This window comes from Leuciscus leuciscus, assembly GCF_965113295.1.
Source record: "Leuciscus leuciscus genome assembly, chromosome: 3".
NCBI lineage: Eukaryota > Metazoa > Chordata > Actinopteri > Cypriniformes > Leuciscidae > Leuciscus > Leuciscus leuciscus.
The window spans coordinates 16,796,320-16,811,444 of NC_138727.1; the positions used below are offsets into that span (position 1 = coordinate 16,796,320).

The window sequence follows — 15,125 nt, forward strand, 5'->3', positions numbered from 1 at the left end:
TATAATGCATGCAGCACTCACAAATAACTGATTTTATAATAACTATGTATATGAACGAATAAATAGCTATTGGGATGCCAGCTTTAATCTTAATCTACACAGTGATTGTTTTACTTTCTTTGAGTCGTTATTACTTTCAGTGATTAAAATTTTCCACTGAAGTGTTGTTTTTGTACTATATTCTGATGTTTGTGTACAGTGGCATCGCTAAGGCTTGGGTGGGAGCATATTTCGGTGCAGGCTCGGGGCGTGTATTGTTGGACGAGGTGAGCTGCACAGGAAATGAGCTTTCCATAGAACAGTGTCCAAAAAACGCCTGGGGGGAGCACAACTGTGACCACACAGAGGATGCTGGAGTTTCTTGTATCCCACTTACAGGTATACACATATACAAATATGGACAAAACTTATGTGAGAAACAGACTACAGTTCTATTAAATTGCATGATATATAGGTTTGGGAACTGAGGGCCATTTGTTAAACAATATCAGAATCATGTGACATTCAGTTCCTCTGACAGTATCAACTTCCCATCAACTCTTTGGTTACCCATATACATTTAAAACATTTAAAACAATTCAATCTATCATCGATGTCACATTTATGACCAGGTACTTAACATGTGCTTTAGTATGAGAGTCAACACATCAAAATAAGTGTACTTCTTAAAATGTACTTTAAAAGGAAAATTTTACATTACAAAGTGCACTTTTTTAAGAAAGTGTGTTAAGAATATATATATTTTTTTTTTCCTCAATTTATTATATGCATTTTATTAGTATTATTGTTCATATATACTGCTGATATTTGCTAATCCTCCTATGAGGTAGGGGTGGTTACTCATTGTTGGTGTTTTTTCCCCTCTTTTTCTTCCATCTTTCAGTTACATGTGGGGAAAATAATGTGTAAAAAGAAGAAAGGGCAGACAACGTTTTCTCTTTCATGTTTGTCTGTTTTTTTTTGTCTGTACAATAAAAATGTTAGAAAAAAGTTACTTTAAGTAGTAAAAACTTTAATGTGAGACAAAGAAAAGGAGGAACAGAGGGCTTAAATACACAGGGGAACATCATTAACGGAACAGGAAACAGGTGAGAAGTAATTAGAAACCACGACAACTAATGAATAAATTAAATCACAGGCAAAACAAGTGAGAAGGAAAACCAAATAGAACATTGCAATGAAACTAAACTAATCAGAACATGACTGTGACATAAGTACACTTAAGTGGACCTATATTTAATTAATATTATATTATCTGCAAACTACAGTTTAAAAAATAAACATTTTTAAGATTTGAAGTACATTACAAGTGCACTTCTTTTCAGAACTAGTTTTGTGAGTGAGCAACTCTTATAAGTTATTATTTTCAGTGAATCAAACCATACAAGGCTATCAGTGTACTCCAGCTGATTTTGAAATGAAGGACTTTTATGACCCAGTTCTATTTAGTTAATCAAATGCATACACTTTACAACTTAATGTTAAACTTATTTTTTAAAACATATTTTGCCAGGATTGTTTTAAATTTATGTTTACCTGAGGTCGATGTTAATACCAGGTGTAAAAGGAGTCCCTCTCTCTCTTTTTGAGATGGTGCAGTGCGTCTGGTGGGTGGTGTGAAGGGTTATGAAGGGAGACTGGAGGTTCATTACAGAGGTCAGTGGGGGACCGTGTGTGATGATGGCTGGACACAGACTAACACGCAGGTCGTCTGCAGGCAGCTGGGCTTCAGGTAGCACACACACATGCAACATGAAGTTATTTGATTTGATTGCTGGTGTGTTTATCATTTACAGCTTTGTTAATGCTCTTGTGTGTTGATGCAGGTCAGGGGAGAGTGTGTCACCAGGGCGGTTCGGGATGGCGGCAGGTCCTATTCTCCTGGATGATGTCAGGTGCACAGGAAAAGAGCCCAGCGTCACACACTGCACCCGGAGGGGTTGGCTCAAACACGACTGTACTCACAACCAAGACGTAGCCATTGTGTGCAACTCACAACGCTCCAGACATGGAGTGCCCACCAGTAAGAGCTCTGACACTCACATACTCACACACTTTAACACCACCTTATACATTCTCTCTAATCAGAGACGTACGAACAATTCAAACAATGAGGGAGACATAAATCTCATCAGCCATAAATCTAACATTGCCTATAAAAAGCTGATACAGTTTTAAAGTTTGAAACCTAAACTTGCAGAAATGTCAGTCATTCTAGTATTCTAGTCATTCAAACTTTGTTGCAACAACTATGTTTCTTGTCTTCTCTGACAGAAGTTTCTTAATTTCAGTGACTAAATCAGCATGTGACACTGAAGACTTGAGTAATGGCTGCTTAAAATGCAGCATTTCCATTAAAGGAATAAAATAAAAACTGTTTTTACTGTATGTTAAATCAAATATATGCAGCCTTGGTGAACAGAGGACACTTCTCTCAAAAACATTTGTTATTATTTCAAACTTCTGACTAGGAGTGTACAGATAGATTAATGTTATTGAAACAAAGCTTCAATAGTTATCATCAGTCATTTTTAATAAAATTTTACATATACAGGTATAACATATTTATATATATATATATATATATATATATATATATATATATTAGGGCTGTCCCCGACTATGGATTTTCATAGTCGAATCAGAATCGTCATGTCTTGCCTATAGTCGACTAATAGTCGAATCATGTGTATGGGGGCGGGGCTTTAACGTTTCAAAGCCGCGATGTACAGAAAATCACACAAAGATATAGAAGAAAATGTATAAAAACATTTTTGATCAATAAAACTAAGAAATAACATAAATAACTCTAGAAAGGCCACACTGCAGATTTGCATTTCACATGCAAATCAAATTAAATCGGCTAAATAACCTGTGCGAGCAGGCCAGCCTACAGCACAACATCGATGCACCGAAGAAATAAACAATTAATTTACTCAATTAAATTAGAACAGAATATACCTTTCTAATAAATAAAAATACAAAACGAAAAATCAGAATCAAGTCACAGGATGAGCAGCAATTGTGTGCAAAATGCCTAAAGTGCAGGGGAACATATATTCAAAACACAAGCCACAAATAGTTAGATTAGATAACCCTGACAGATTAATAAATACAATTAAAATAAAGAAATTATTAAAATAACGATAGTAGCCAGAATTTTCAACTTTGTCTTTTTAACTGCAGAAACAACAATAAATGCTAAACTGGAGTGGCAGTCTTTTTAGCTAAAAATGTTCACAGCATCCAAAAATTAAATTAGAACCGGCTGAAAAGTTTTGAAATCACTTGTACCTGATCGAGAGAACAAATCCTGAAAGTCTTTCACTCTGTCTGTCCGTTGGAGTCTTTTCAAATTGTGCGCGCGGATAAAATACATTCTAACGTGAAACCCAGTCTATGCGTGAAACATGTTAACGTTGGCCGGCAGAAGTGCGATCATGGTTTTCCTGATGCTAAATCCAGCCTTGGAGAATATCGTTTCTGATGGTGTACATCCACACTTTAGATTTTCTTATCCCAGACATTGTTAAAGATTTAAATCCTTGCCGCGAAGACGCTCCTCTGTCGGTCACGGATTTAAAGTAAAACTTAAATCTGTCACGGGGTGTTTGGATTTATTCACGCACGTTAAAAAATATTTATTAAAAGCTTCTTGCTTTGCACATTTTTTTATAGGCCTACAGCATTATCATTATAGGCTGAATATTAACGTATTGACATAAAAGCTAGTTCTATGTGAAATCAGACATTGAGCGCCCTCATATAGCCAAAGTGGCATGATCCTCGTTTCATAACACCTCTGCGAAGATTCGACCGTGAGATCGGTAGTCGAATCAGGCTCCTCCTATCGAAGCATCGAATCTTCGACTATTCGGGGTCACCCCTAATATATATATATATATATATATATATATATATTAGGGCTGGGAATCGATTAAAAAAAATTAACTAATTAATTGCACAATTTCTGTAATTAATTGCAATTAATTGCGCTTCCCCCAAGCTTGTAATCATCAATATTTAAACTTAGAATCACCTAATTAAACAACACAGGAAAAAAAGGGAACAGAAAATAGCCCTATATTAAAATATTAAACATCAATATATCAATATATTATTCTTTTTCAATAATCAATCAACATAATCAATTTAACAGATTATTATTATTATTATTATTTTATTAATTATTAAAACAAAATATAGTCCTACAAAGCTATTATTACCAGAGCATGTGATCAGAGCAGGTCATTTTACCATTGTTGCCCAGCATGGCTATACCAGCTCAGCAAACAGAAGTCAACAGAGAAATTTCACGTTACTTGAGTGGACTTTACTTTTCCAGTGCTTAGTACATGATTGAAGCCTTTGGGCCGTTAACGACAGAGCCGCCGACACACACACACACACACACACACACACACACACACACACACACACACACACACACACACGGAACGGAGAGCTCGCCGCTGCTGGGCCATTAACGACAGAGCGAGCCGACACACACACACACACACACACACACACACACACACACACACACACACACGCACGCGCGCGCGGAGCACAGAGCGCGCCGACCGACACACACACACACACACACACACACACACACACACACACACACACACTCACGCGCGCGTACGCACATACCGAGCGGAAAAGACCCGCTCATGAAAGCTGCCCGAGAATGAAACCTGACCGCCGAACATGGAGGGGCGGGACGGCATATTTCGGCCTTTTTAATAGCAGACGCAACAGGAAATCATTAAAACGAGGCAAAAAAAAAAAGTGCTGCGTCAATTGCGTTATTTTTTTTTTACGCGTTAAACATTTCAAATTAATCGCAAAGATTAACGCGTTAATTCCCCCAGCCCTAATATATATGTATATGTTACACCTGTTTGCCCTTGGGCTCATTATCTTTGTATATTTAAGTTTTTGTTTTCCTCTTTGTTTTCAGTTGAGTTGTCCGGTATTGTCGTGTCTACATGCTGTTTGTTTCCTGCTTCGTATCTGTGGACTACCTGTGTTTGTTTAATTTAAAAAAATACTTTTGAATCTTGATCATCTTGATCACTAGAGGCCCTTAAAACACTTTTATGTGCACTCCATCACTCCATATGGTTCAGATATGAGAGGTAATATACTTTTGTATTAGCACTTCAGAGTTATGACTATAATGGGGTTGTTGTGGTGATGCCTCCATACCTGTAACACATGTGGCACAAGGGATGGTCTATGCAAACACACATTAAACCTGAATTACCCCTTGAGGAAGTCGATCTGTCTTTCAGCAGAACATTCTAAATAAATTATGTGTTTGGCTCAAAATGAAAAATGAACGCCACAGTTTGTATCAGGTTTTTTGAGTAATTTTTGAGCTATGACAACTTCAAATGAAATTATGTTCAACCAACAAATGATATTGTGTTAAATGAACTTAATAATTTGTAACATTAAAAAAATATTAAGTCGCTCCAACTACTTGAGTTGTAGCCCTGGAATCAATTAATTTTGAATCTATTTCAGTTCAAATCCACAGCTATTATAGCACATGCTTAATGTAACTTATTTAGCATGTATGTTTAATAAACAAGATATTATTTGTTACTGGCATTAACACAGTCATTGCTTATAGAGTTAATGTAGTGTTTAACTCCATGCAGTCTATTCATCAGCACAATAGTAACCACAAAAAACTTCAACATTACAGAAACTCTTTTAAATGTCAAACATAACAGCATTAAACACTAACAGGTCTTTCCCTTCACTAAAAACAAATAAAATACTTAATCTCAAAATTTATTCTTCTTATCCAATCCTATGCAAAGCATGCTGGGAACTAGAAATCTACCACCCAAATTGCTGTTATCAAGACAATTTCCTTTTAACTACAACTTGCCTTTAAAAAAAATGTATGCAGAAATTTGAGTTTAAATTACACACAATATTAAGTTAATGTAATGATCAACATTATGTCAACAGAACAACTTAAAAAAAGTTTTAAATCAATAAATTAGAATTTTTAGCTTGCAACCATGCATTTAAGTTGTGGTAACAGGTTCCCTGAATTACTTTTTACAGTGAATGTTACATTAAACGCACTACTGAATATATATGTATGCAAAATCCACACAGACAGTTATGATCTGAAAGATCTTTAGTATCTCTCTAATATCTCAGGACTCTTTGATTCAGCATAATGTATTAGCCAGCTCAAGACAGATTAAACAAGTGTTCCTAATGGTCATGGGACATGAAGTCAGACGTTTAACAAGTACAGCTGCCACTAGACTTATCATGTCTGACTCCTGCTGAGCTTCATAAAGAGCTGATGATTTTACCTGATCCAGACAGACACACAATTACACACATACATACATACATATGGAAAACACTCCTACACTTCCAGATGTCAGAATTCACTTCATTTCCATGATTATAACTCTAGGTTAAAAAAATAACTTAAGTTAATTTAATATAACAAATTAAATGAAAACAATTGTATTTAATAAATAGTATTTTTTGGGGGGATTTTAATTAATTAAAAATGTTTTTCAAGAAATGATTTAAGAAATTAATCACAAGGATATAAATAAATTTGAATTGTAGAACAAATTTTTAGGAGCATAACATCTCTTTGTCTCGTCAATTTGTTGTTTGATTTAATATTTACAAAATACTGTAACAGATTGGGACAGATCTATAGTGATGCATTTACACTGCAAGACCACATTTTTTCCTGCCTTAATTTACATCCATTTAAGACAGGCTAACTAAATTGTTTTGCAGAGAGTTCACCATTCACGTGAATACAATATCACCATGAATAAAATATCCAGACGTAACGTTACTTTCACATTATTTTGCAGCTTTTCTGTATCTCAGTTTGATTCCAACTTTTCCCCTCTATCCCAGAGCCCTTTTGTAAAATGCAGCAGAGAGAGAAAGAGAATGTGTGTGTAATAGATCTTTATGGGCAGAAGGCCAGTCAGAGTGTGAATAACAGAATGAGTGACAACACTGGAATTGGGAAACGGTGAGGTATGTCACTTACACACTCACACATACACACACTAGATACTATTGTTTGTGTGTAAATGCCTGCTGCGGTCCTTTTTCCTGCACTCTCGGGCTGATTTAACTTTATTGAGCAGCTGATGCTTTCAAGAGACTCACTATAGAGGAGATCTCCTGTTTAATTCATCTTACTCAAACAGGAATTCAGATGAGTGTGTTTTGTTTGTGTATAAGAAGTCTGTTTTTTTGTATTCTTATTAAACACACATTTCAGCATTCATATATACAGCGTTGGTGGTAACACATTACAAGTAACGTAAGTTGCGTAATCAAATGACTTTTTCAAGTAACTAGTAAAGTAACGCATTACTTTTTAATTTACAACAAAATATCTAAATTACTTTTTCAAATAAGTAACGCAAGTTACTTTGTTTTCTCATTTATTGACTGAGACCTCTCCTGTTGCCATGGTGAGAGAAATCTGGAGTGAGGTGCAGAGGTGTTGTGTGCTGTGTAAACATGATTGGTTATTGTAGTTCTAGACTATAATGGTGGGAGCATTTGTTTATTCATCTCACTTGCACAAAAATAGATTTCAGTTTTCCTCAAAATGTATAAAAATAGTGAAATGCAAACTCAGCATATTACGCAAACCTGCAATAATTAAATATGTTAATTATTGTTTATTTGTCACATCATTTGGGAAGTGTAAGAATTTTTTTTTTTTTTTTTGTGCATACAAACAGTGCAAACAAACAAATCGTCTCAGGTTACGACTGTAACCATAGTTCCCTGAGAAGGGAACTCGCACTGTGTCGATGGCGCTCTGGGGACGATAATGCCCAAACGACATGCTCACAAGTACCTGTCGTGTGAGAGCACAACTACGACATAAGCACCTGTGAACCTGGAGCAGCATCCAGGTCCAAGTTATAAAACTTTACGAAAGTGAGCGGAGAGGACCAGCCCGCCGCATCAGACATCTTGAAGGGAGACCCTCGAAATTAAGGCCTAGGTGGCCGCCATACTCGTGGTAGAATGAGCTCTGACAGCCAAAGGTGACGGCTGGCCAGAAGCTTCATAAGCAAGAGAAATAGCCTCAACTATCCACTTGCTGACTGTCTGTTTGGACGCAGGGAGCCCCTTTTAGACCATCCAAAGCAGACAAACAGCTGATCAGATTTCCTCCACAGGGCAGCTTTGTGGACATAAGTATCCAGCGCTCTAACTGGACAAACAAGGTTTAGCTTTTGCTGGACATGATTTCTGAAAGGAGGACAGAATGCCTGCAAAACGATAAGCCACGGTACGTTGGTCGGCACCTTTGGAAAATAGCCCGTCTTAGGGAAAAGGAATGCCTTGACCATCCCTGGTGCAAACTCAAGGCACATGGGGGATACCCACAGAGCTTGAAGATATCCTATTCTATGTAGTGAAGAGATGGCTAAAATGAACACTGTTTTTAAGGTCAGAAACTTCTCTGGAACCGGATCAAATGGCTTGAAGGGAGCCGCAGATAAGCCTTCTAGTACAATAGCCAGGTCCCAAGCTGGAACTCTGGTAATGAATTACAGGCCTCAGCCTCAAAGTGCCTTGAAGGAAACATGTTATCAAAGGGTTTCTCCCCACTGATACACCACCCAAAGGGATGTGGTAAGCAGCTATGGCCGCCACATACATCTTCAGTGTGGACGGGGATAGCCCTGCAGACAAACAATCTTGCAGGAACTCTAGTACTGAACTAACTGGGCAGGGAACTGGAGGGCAAACCCACAGGTTCCATATCTCTGGGCGGGGGTGAAGGATCACCCTGGATCACGGCTGGCCAATCAATGTTCAACTCAGACACAGTGCGAGAAACTACCTACACCTGCTCCTCATATGCAGGGGAAAGATATGGCGAATCCTCCATCCCTGTCTCGATGCTCAGCACATCCACTTCCTCAGAACTGGACAGCTGAAGCACCGGGGTCTCCCTCGGGGCAGGAGAAGCCACAGCGTGGGCTTCCGATCCCGGAGAGAGAGTACTGGATCCCCCGGGTAAAGGCTGAGAAAGGGCGGGGCACAATCTCATCTTCGGTGCCAGAACCGCAGGAAATGCAAACCTGAATACTCTTCTCAAAGAGTGACAGGCGAGAGCGGAAAAAAATGTTTGTTTGCTCACCATTCTTTTATATATATTGAGTTGTACTATTTTGGGACAGACAACAATAAATAAGACAAACTGTATGAACACAGAGTGCTTGTTGAGGCACAGAAGATTACGTCGGTCATTCTGAATGTGCTTTTATGCTTTCCTGGTTGTGATGTCACCCGCCTGTGTCGTTCTGTCTCGCCATTGGACTAGTTGACACGTGCGTCAGACGCAACCTAAATGCGTTCCTAAAGCATCATCGACGGAGCGCGAGTTCCCTTGAAAGGGAACTACAGTGCATAAATCTAAATGGGCATTCATTTTAATTACTATAGACCTACACAAAGATATTTCAAATAAAAGTAAAAGAGTTTTTGTAAGATTCACTTTTTTGTATTACTAGTACACCCTAAGCATTGCTTGAATTCATCTTACACACACACACACACACACACACACACACACACACACACACACACACACACACACACACACACACACACACACACACACACACACAGAAACACACACACACACACACACACACACACACACACACACACACACACACACACACACACACACACACACACACACACACACACACACACACACACACACCCACAGCTTCCTCTGTCAAGTTGATGGCTCTATGAAAATGTGGTGAGTGTGACTGGGAAACTCTCAGGGCTTGAATAATGTCTCTTTCTCTCTGAATGAACTTAAATTTAGTTCCCATTTGCCTTTGAGCCACATGGAATCCATAAGGGTTCACATGGAATCTGTGCCCACAAGACAGAATTTCCGCAGATTTCCACAGAACCGGAACACCCGTTTTTTTTAAGTCATTCCTCTCAATAGTAATACTCTCAGCTCCGTTTAACACATGCTTAAATGCATTCTGCAGAAAGCAACAGATTTACCTCCCAGATCAGCACAGTGATGTCGGTTTTGCTGCGATCATTTTAACATGAATTATTACTCTACATCTATGTCTCTGTCTATCTTACTCACACACCAGAAAATCTTATATACTGATGAAAGATGACCATTATATACATAAACACTCAAGTTCTCAGTCTCGACATGCACTCAGAAGAAACACGGTATTTGGATGTGTCCAAATAAATAAAACCCCTCTGAGTGTGCCTTTGTGGGTTTTTTGAGTGTTTTTCATGACATCTCATAGACGGAGCTGATGAAAAGTAGAGACCATCTGAAAAAACTATTTTAGCAGGGATCATTATCGTATGTTATTGTATGTGTGTGCGTGCTGCTGGTGCTGAAGGCTTTATGAAGTACATTTGATTTAATAAAAAAAGTACTTGAATAGCGGCTGACAAATGAGACATGACTGTGAGAAATGAACCATGTTTTAGGAATGATTAGTAATGCAGATGTTCATAAAGCTGTATGTTCTTGTAATGTATAGAATGTCACACAGACATATAGAATATGCAGTAGAGTGACAAACCATAAGAACTTGCACACAAGTTATTATAATGTGACTCAAGTGATAAAAATAATAATCAAACACTAAATCCCAAATAATCCAAGCCTGTAGGCTGTGTATGGTTGTCACGCAATAAAGCAACTTGGCACATTAATATAGAATTCAGCTATTGAGCAGAATATCTGCATCTGTGTAATGTGTAAGTGGAGGCAGATGTTTCATGAATGGAAACCTAAAACTCTCCCTTCAGCACAAGGTGTTTTTTTATGTCTCTTACTGTGTAACACACACTCATACAAACTCATATATGTAGACATAAGATGTCTTTCCATAGCCTCCCTCATTTCCTTTTTTCTTCCTCTCATCTTTTGTGCTCCACAGAAGAAAGAAAGTCATGTCTGAAAGTCAAAGAAATGTCTGCTTTTTTTTTGTCCATACACTGGAAGTCAATAACCAAAACTGTTTATTTACCAACATTATACAGAACATATAAAATATATGTATATCTGAAATGTTTTTGCCTATTAGCGGTCAACTGCTAACTTGAACCTACAGCCAATCAGATCCGTCTAGATGCTGAACCACTATACTACAACCTGATGATCAAAGCGAAATGTGCGTGTGTGCATTCATATACAGTATTTTGTTTTATCTGGCAGGTCTACCTGTGAGACTGGTGGGTGGAGAGAATGAGAGAGAGGGGCGTGTCGAGATCCTGGTGGGTGGCCAGTGGGGGACGGTTTGTGATGACGGATGGACTGATCGGGATGCAGAGGTGGTGTGCAGACAGCTAGGTTACAGGTGAAATCAACATGTTAGAGTCATCTGAACAGCCTTGTATGTTCAGTCATTTCATGTCATTCAGAGATGACATGGTAAAATAAATGTATAATAATTTAATCATGACATAGACAATTAATGCAATGTGTAAGCAAATCTAAATGCTATTAATGTGAATTTTTTTTTTTTTTTTTTTGCACCCACACTCAAATACACACACTAAAGCAATAAACTCAAACTAGAGAAGTTAGGTTTGATGATAAACTTTGAAGTTGGCTTGAGAAATTGTATGTGTGAAGGTTATATAGTCATAATACAAATTCGCATGAAGAAAGGAAAACCATAATAGACCTATTTGTCATGATTGCTGTCTTGTGTTTTAGTGACTCTTAGTTTAAAGTGAGTTCCTATTGTTTCTGTTCACTTCCTGTGCTTAACCCTCAATTGGTCCTTGGGGTCTATATGACCCCAAGCGACTTTTCTTTAATAAAAAAAAATGGTTCCCTTCATCTCAGTGGAATTAAATTTTGTCACTTTTTCTACATTACCTATCTATACACACAGAAAAAAACTGGGCTTGATTCGGTCGTTCTAAAGGTATGTAAAAATTTTTTTTACAAATCTGTCCCTTGGGGTCAATATGACCCCACATTGAAATGAATGGGAAAATCGAAGAAAAAATGTTTTTTATTTTTCATTTGTCAAAAAAAATCTATAAATCCAGAATAAATCTGAAAATTTCAATACCACAATGAAGTTCTGGTACTAGAGCACAAATGAAATGTGGAACAAACATGACCACTTGCACACACACATGTTTGCGCACACAAACACACACACAGGTCTGACTCCAAAAGAAAGCATTTTTATAGAAATTGACAAATAAAATCAATAATTCCAGCATAAATCTGAAAATTCTCACACATAAATGAAGGCCTGGTACTAGAGCACTAATGTAATGTGGAATGAACATTATCACAGACACATATGCGCCCACACACACACAGACACAAATACACACATAGACAGAGAAAGGGTGTGACTGCAATAGAGAGCATTTTTACTGAGATTGTGAAATAAAATCAATAATTTCTGCATAAATCTAAAAAAATTCACACATAAATGAGGGTATGGTATGAGAGCACAAATGCAACGTGGAAAGAACATGACTACACACAGATCAAATACACACAGAGAGACAAACACAAACAAACAATAAAGATATTATTGCAAATTTATATAGCATTATTGCAATAACAAGACACTTCAAAAGACCTCAAACAACAACAAAAACAAATTCTATACTTTGACAAAATACTGATTTAATGTATTTTAAAAGGTTTAAATATGTAATTCATAAAAAAAGCTATTATAAGAGCATTAAGTCACATCCAGAAAAATGAATGGATCTCTATGGGGCCTCTGCTGGAAGTATATGGTAATTACACTTTGTGGCTAAAACTATATTAGCTACAAAAAAACATCTAACCAGCAGATGGCAGAATTATGCATCTAACACCTAGATCAATATCCAGAAACAACTCATTGTTAAATTTGATCATCATTAATGTGTTTTTTTCATAAAAAATATATATTTCATATTTATGCTAATGGTGTAGTTGAGGAATTTTGCAATAAATAGGTAAAAAAGTACTTCTTTTCCCCCAAAACACAGCATTACTGAATAGATGAGAAGTAAACAAAAAAAAACATATATTATTTGTATAATTAAAAATGTATATTTTTTGGACAATTTCTCTATCAATTGTTGGGGTCATATAGACCCCAAAGACCAGATTTGTAAAAGGAAACGAAGACCTTATGAGGGTTAACTTCTGTTTCACACATTCTCGGTTTGCAGCGCGTATGCGGTGCGTGTTGCAGTACGTATGCGATGCAGGAGCAGCACGCGCTCATGTGCTTTGCGCAATTGATCCGCTGTATACCACAAACACAACAAAAGCCTGAAAACACTAAAAGCCCTTATAAATTTCACCAATAAGTGGAAATTTCAGAGGAATTTCGTTCTTCCGGGTTGAAAAGCAAAGTTGAAGCAACTTCACGAAATCTGAGGTAGAAGCGTGCTTTCGGAGTGTGTGATTGGCTGCCGGTATGATACTACGTCAGTGCTTCTCTGCATTTATTCATGAGAAAGAGCTTGCGTTCAATCCAATCACCGCGCTGTAGTATGCATGAGAATGAGATCGCATTACAACGGAGAATTTAAATGTCGTGAAGACCGGGTTCAGCACTGTTCATTCATGTTCTGCTGTGTTGTTGTCCTTCGGCCACATGTGTCGTAAGTGTATATTGCCTCTGTAAGAGTGCTGTTTGCATTTTGAGCTGGAGTTTGACTGCAAATACATGGGAAATATAACTGTAACAACATGCATTAAAATGGTTTCTGTGCAGAGCGCCGCGATGAGTTTAAAGTCCCACACCGATCATATTTTGATTTATTTTTAAACATTCTCAGTGGTCTTTAAATGATGATTATGCCGTTTTTAGCCAAAATCACAAAACCTGTGCCGTTTTCTGGGACTTCTCTTCAGCAGAGCGGCAGTAGCTCATTAGCAATTCGCCTCTGCGTTGTGGGCGGAGCCGTTGGCTGAAGCGAGATACATAGGCAGCAACAGCCTCTTTCTGTCTTTCTTTCTTTCTGTCAACACAGAAAACATTTCATCACTGGATAGTTTTTTTTCGTTTAATTAAAGTGTTGTTTTATGTCAGCTGAATGTCCGGAACGCTTTTCAGAGAAGATAAGGCAACTTTTTAAGCACAATTCACACCCAGCGGCAATTCAGAAAAAGAAAAAAAAATCTCCGAATGCTCCACACGAAACTTTGGTCTTCCGACCTTTTACCGCCGTGTCGATTTATTTTGATTAATATGTGCGAGGGAGAGAGAGCAAGACAGCGCTTAGTTTGGAGACGGTGAGGTCTTGTTTACATTTTCGCCTGGCTCCGAAGACAGAGAGTGCGCGCGCGCGCGTCCGGGTCTCTCTCTCTCTGCTCGTTCTTTCAGGTATAAACATGTCCTGTCACAAGCGCAGCAGTTCATCTACATTACTCACCGATCAAATAAGACTTTGGCGGGACAAAAAAATCACTTTGGCGGGCGCTAAAACAAGTTCAATGCAGGAAAATTCATGCGTGAATTTAACTGAGTAGTACATGACCATGCACTCGCACAAATGCGACCACATACAATTTTAACTCGCACATTCTCAAAAAATGGTCGCAGTCTGGAACCCTGGAACGTAATCCATTCATCTCTCACAGCAACATGTTTTGGTAAAGCATGAAAGCTAATACCAATATCCAGGGGCGCCGCTAAGGGGGGGAAAGTTAGGACGATTCTAAGGGCCCAGGCACTTTTGGGGGCCCCAGAGATCGATTTTATTAACGGAATGGGTGCGGTAGGGGGCCCAACCTCATATTCTTTCATAGGGCCCAAAATTGATGGTGGCGCCCCTGCCAATATCTCTCCTCTTAGCATTGCAACCCGCTACCGCACATAGGTATTGATCCGCCATCGTCTTCTCTACTCCTCAGAACCTGACCGACCGGGCGGGCCCCGCCCAGTGGAGTTACTACGTCACAACTCCAGTCTATTTTAGCCGGCATTTTAGCGTCTGCTACTGATTCACAGCCATTTGAATGCAGAAATACTCAGAAATACAACTTTGAGCTTATTTTTCTCAAGATATGTCCTCTAGCATAAGAAAAATGC

General features: G+C 38.2%; 1 protein-coding gene across 1 annotated transcript in view; it reads left to right on the forward strand.

Moving 5' to 3' along the window:
- The window catches only part of prss12 (serine protease 12), a 50,094-nt gene that overhangs the window by 14,888 nt on the left and 20,081 nt on the right, over window positions 1-15,125 (forward strand). Inside the window, exons 5-8 of the mRNA XM_082164676.1 lie at window positions 200-378; window positions 1,591-1,732; window positions 1,827-2,023; window positions 11,273-11,414. Of these exons, the coding sequence (XP_082020802.1) occupies window positions 200-378; window positions 1,591-1,732; window positions 1,827-2,023; window positions 11,273-11,414 (660 nt within the window). The remainder of the gene's footprint in view (window positions 1-199; window positions 379-1,590; window positions 1,733-1,826; window positions 2,024-11,272; window positions 11,415-15,125) is intronic.